The 5,244-nt window shown below is 34.4% G+C and overlaps 1 protein-coding gene across 6 annotated transcripts in view; it reads left to right on the forward strand.

The window, feature by feature from the left end:
* The window catches only part of CCPG1 (cell cycle progression 1), a 62,595-nt gene that overhangs the window by 33,533 nt on the left and 23,818 nt on the right, over window positions 1–5,244 (forward strand). For all 6 annotated transcript variants that reach the window (XR_012073293.1, XM_072962383.1, XM_072962382.1 and 3 more), the window contains exon 8: window positions 1,488–2,896. Coding sequence is in view for 5 of the 6 variants with exons in the window: in XM_072962383.1 (XP_072818484.1) it covers window positions 1,488–2,896 (1,409 nt within the window). In the remaining variant the exon portion in view is untranslated. The remainder of the gene's footprint in view (window positions 1–1,487; window positions 2,897–5,244) is intronic.

Below are 5,244 nucleotides of genomic sequence, written 5' to 3' on the forward strand. Positions count from 1 at the left end.
TTTATTGAAGTATAATTGACTTACAATATTATATGAATGTCAGGTGTACAGCATAGTGATTCAGTATTTTTACAGATTATACTCCATCAAGTTGTTACAAGATGATGGCTATAATTACCTGTGCTGTATAATAGATTATTATTGCTCATCTGTATATAATCTACTAATCCCATACCCGTAATGTGCCTCTCCCCTCCCCTGTTGCCACTGCTAACCTAGTTTGTATTCTAAGTCGTGAATGTTTTTCTGTTTTGCTATGTACATTTGTTTGTATTATTTTTTAGATTCCACGTATAAGTGCTAACACAGTATTTGTCGTTCTCCGTCTGACTTATTTCAGTAAGCATAATATTTTCCTTAGCCCACTTCTGTTGGGTAGATGAAACTTGTTTTCTCTCACACAGGGAGAGCAGATGAAATAAAAATAATGACATTTTAAGTTTTAATTTGTTCTTTGAAGATTAATGAGCCAGACAGTGAAACATCCATTTCAGATAGTTATTTTTCAAGTGGAAAATAATGTTACTCTCTTAAAGGACTTCTTCTTCTTCTTTTTTTTTTTTGGTCTTTGTAAATCAGATACTTCCCTGGTCTGATTCAAAGGGGATAGCCATAATTTTATATCTGTAGTAAATTAAGCAAAATCGAAGTACCATTTTGCTGATTTGTACATCAGATATTTTAACTGACTGCCTGGATACTGCTATAACCATTAATCTGTTTAAGTATATTGTTTAATTTTTTGCTGTTTTGGTTAAAGTTTGTAACTGATATATATGTTGAAAGAAAAATCAGATCCTTTGAGGCTACCTTGAACTGCAGCAAAATTCTGTAAACCTCATTGGCCATAATCTCTCAGCAAGGTGCTGACTTGAGTTACATTGCTAATCTGGTCACAAACTCTTCAGAGAATTACTTGAATTGGAGAAACTAGTTGTAAATGTTACTGAGATTCAATCTGATCCCCTCTAAAGTATGGGAGAACATGTATGACTTACCTGAAGTTAGAGATATTAATTTGCATGGAGCCAAAATCTTTCAAATAGGACTAAGATTATTGGCATTTTTTTTCACTTCAAAGAGTGCAATGAATATAAACAGAATTTTCTGAAGCCTGAAGTCATCTCTAGCTGTAATTTTACTTTTTATAAAAGATAATCTCCCACACTGAAGAATCAGAAAACCTTTAGTCTTTCCTAAATTCTCTCTAGGAGGCCTCTGTGGAGAAGTTGGCTGTCTGTAGTCAAAAGACAAAAGACTGTCTTTTAAGTTCTTCCAGCATGCTGTGTTTTTATTTTGATGTAGCTCTTTGCTGTACATTTTCTTGTATATGAACCTTGTATTTTCTAATTTTTATATATTGAAAATGCTACAAAAAGGATAGTCTTTGCATTAGTAGACACTAAAAATTTATGGGATATTTGTTATATCCTAAAGATTTAAATTCACTTGACATTTTTCTTTCTTATCTTTCAAAAAAAATTTAGTCATTGAAGGAAAACCTTGCAAGGTGTTGGACGCTTACTGAAACAGAGAAGATGTCCTTTGAGACTCAGAAAAAGAACCTTGATTCAGAAAATCAGTATCTAAGAATATCTCTGGAGAAGGAAGAAAAAGCTTTATCTTCATTACAGGAAGAGTTAAGGAAACTAAGAGAACAGATTAGGATATTGGAAGATAAGGGGACAAGTGCTGAATTAGTTACAGAGAATCAGAAACTTAAGCAGCATTTGGAAGAAGAAAAGCTGAAAACACACAGCTTCCTTAATCAAAGGGAGACTCTCTTGGCAGAAGCAAAGACGTTAAGGAGGGAACTGGAAAGAGAACGACTGGTAACCATGGCTTTAAAGGTGGAACTCCAGCAGCTAAGTTCTAGTCAGGCATATGACAACCCAGACTCTCCCAGTATAGCGAATGAAAAAAAGGAAATAGAAATGTTACGGGAAAGACTCACTGAGCTGGAGCGCAAGCTAAACTTTGAACAGCAGCGTTCTGACTTGTGGGAAAGACTGTATATTGAAGCAAAAGATCAAAATGGAAAACAAGAAAGTGATGGAAAAAAGAAAGGGAACAGAGGAAACCACAGAGCTAAAAATAAGTCAAAGGAAACATTTTTGGGTTCCGTTAAGGAAACGTTTGATGCCATGAAGAATTCTACCAAGGAGTTTGTGAGGCATCATAAAGAAAAAATTAAACAGGCTAAAGAAGCTGTGAAAGAAAATCTGAAAAAATTCTCAGATTCAGTTAAATCCACTTTCAGGCATTTCAAAGATACCACCAAGAATATCTTTGATGAAAAAGGCAATAAAAGATTTGGTACTACAAAAGAAGCAGCAGCTAAAAAACCAAAAACCGTTTTTAGTGAGTATTTACATCCACAGTATAAGGCACGTACACACAGCCAGAATAGTGGAGGCCCTACTATGCAAAGAGAGGGAAGGAAAGAAAAGCCTCACTTTGAAGAATTTGGGAAAAAAAAAAATTCACAGAAATGCAGTACTGAACATGACTGTGGTGTAAATCATAATTCTTTCAGAAAGGCTTGTTCTGGTGTGTTTGAATGTGCGCAGCAAGAATCCATTAACCTTTTTAATGTTAAAGTGTTGACTCCTGTAAGGATAGATGAATTTAGACCGTTAATTGAAAGGTATTTATTAGAAAGACTGGATGGTTTTCATCATTGGAAAGAACTTGATCACTTCATCAATAAGTTTTTCCTAAATGGTGTCTTTATACATGATCAGAAGCTCTTCACTGACTTTGTTAATGATGTTAAAGATTACCTTAAAGACATGAAGGAATATCAAGTAGATAATGATGGAGTGTTTGAGAAGTTGGATGGATATATATATAGACACTTCTTTGGTCACACCTTTTCCCCTCCATATGGACCCAGGTCGGTTTACATAGCACCATGTTACTATAATAGTTTTTAACGTTTATAGATTGGATAGCATTTTTCTCATTTGATAAGTTTCTTAGAATGTTACTACAGTTGACCCTTAAACAACATGAGGGTTAATCTGTGTATAACCTATAGTCGGCCCTCAGCATCTGCAGTTCGGCATCTCTGAATTCAGCCAGCCACAGACCCTGTTGTACTGAAGTATTTACTATTGAAAAATACCCATGTATAAGTAAACCCACGCAGTTCAAACCCACATTGTTCAAGGGTCAGCTGTATTTGTAAAAGTACTTTATTGTAAGGTAATTTAGGATAAATTAAATTGAAAGATAACATTTTAAATTAAAATCTATTACATACTCCAATTTTCATACAGTCAATTTGACTTGAGCAAATGGTTTAATTTCTACCTTAAAAATTAGTTAAGGATATATAAATCCTATTTTAGCCTATTTCATTTCTTTTCATTATAGTTTATATGAAAAGATAATTACCTTAAGTGAAATTATTTTCCTTTAATCTTTTATTTATTTACTCACTTTGGGAAGGTAGGAGTGAAAAATACAAATTTCACTCTGAAATCAGAAGAGCTCATATACAGCAATTCAGATGTCCCACTTACTTGTTCTACTTACCAACTAAATTATGATATTTAATGCAGTTATAAAATTATTGTTGGTGAAGGTAGAGGCATGATCAAAGAACAAACTTAGCAAGCCACAGGTTCTAATGTGTGTGCTTCATATATAACTTCTAAAAATAACTTTGTATCCATTGCTTATCAGCTTTATATTCTGTAACATGAACTTGCTAACCTTCAAATGATAGCATTATTTTTTACCTTTGAGATAGTTTTATATATATCTTTTCAAATAAATGTAATGTGTCTATAAAATAATGAGACTGATTCTGGTGTCTTTAGTCATTAAAATATATATATGGCCTATAACATGCAAAGCACTGTGAGGCTGCTCTGAGGAAACAAATGAAAAATTCTTGCTGTCAGGGAGCTCACAAGCTTTTGGAGAATTAGGCAAATATAAGAAATGCAATGAAGATGTGAAGGCATACATGTATGGTGGACTCATTCTGGAGATGTTTGGGAAGGCTTCATGAGTGAGATGGCCTTTGAACTGAACATCTTTTTTAAACTAGCTTTAAAGAAGAAAAGAGATTTTACCAAGCAGATGGGGTAGGACATTCCACTCAGAGGGAACTTGATTTGCACAGATTTGGAGATGTGAAGACCTGGTACCTTAAGGAGATAAAGGTCACTGGCGGCAGCTTGAAGTATTTGTTGGAAAGGGTGAAGCTAGATGCTAGAAGGTGGTCTTTGAAACAATTAGACATGAGCTGATGGGAGCTGAACTAAGACAGTAGCAGGAGTGGAAAGGAGACCAATTTGAACAATGTATAGTAAGTAAAATTGTCAGTATTTCTGGTGAAAGAGAGGTAGGCAGTAACAGTGACTTTCACATTTCTGAGTTGGTCATTAGTTGGACAGTGATATCACTATGGTAAGGAAATACTGGGAGGTTTGGGGTAAGGGGAATTGGAAATGAGAATTGTTTTTGGAGGTACCTGTTGACATACAAGTAGAGAGAATTAATTGGCTATTGGTTATATGACTCTCTCTAGCCCAGACTGTGTGTATGTGTAGATAGTCTAGGCTGGAGGTATTTATGTGACTCCAGGGAACACCAGCATCTAAGGGGTTGTGGAGAAAGAAGGCTAAGAATGACAACCAGAGTGGCATCATGAAAACCAAAGATCACCCCAAGTAAAAGGAGTATTTCACAATTAAATGCTTTTAAAAAAAATGGAAAAGACTGGACTTCTTGCCTGGGGAATTGGATGGCCATGGATGGCATTTTGTACTGTTTTAGTGAAGTAGTGACAAAATTATAGAGATTGAGGAGAAGAGTAAGTGTAGATATTGTTCATAAGCCTTAGCTGTAAGAAAGAACAAAAGAGACTTTGTTTTGTTTGTAACAGATGTACATATTCCTGATGAGGGATGAAGCCACTGAGGGGGATTAATTTTTATAGGAAAGGAGGAAAAAATAAAGGAAACACATCTCATTATTTTATTGTCACATTTCTATTCTTTATCTGTTGAGCGTTTCTCCTCTTTGCCAGCAGTTATTTCTTCTTTCTATAGGATAAAAAGTATAATACTCACTGAATCTTTTTGGTATGGTTATACTAGGATTATACTTCAGATTAACATCCTTTTTCAGTGTTCAAATAATAGATTAATGGAGAAAAACATTAAAATTGTTTCTTGTTTAAATAAATTTAACTCTAACATAGATGAAAAATGTGTTTACTGCTTTCAG

The sequence above is a fragment of the Vicugna pacos genome, chromosome 6 (assembly GCF_048564905.1).
Source record: "Vicugna pacos chromosome 6, VicPac4, whole genome shotgun sequence".
NCBI classification, from domain to species: Eukaryota; Metazoa; Chordata; class Mammalia; order Artiodactyla; family Camelidae; genus Vicugna; species Vicugna pacos.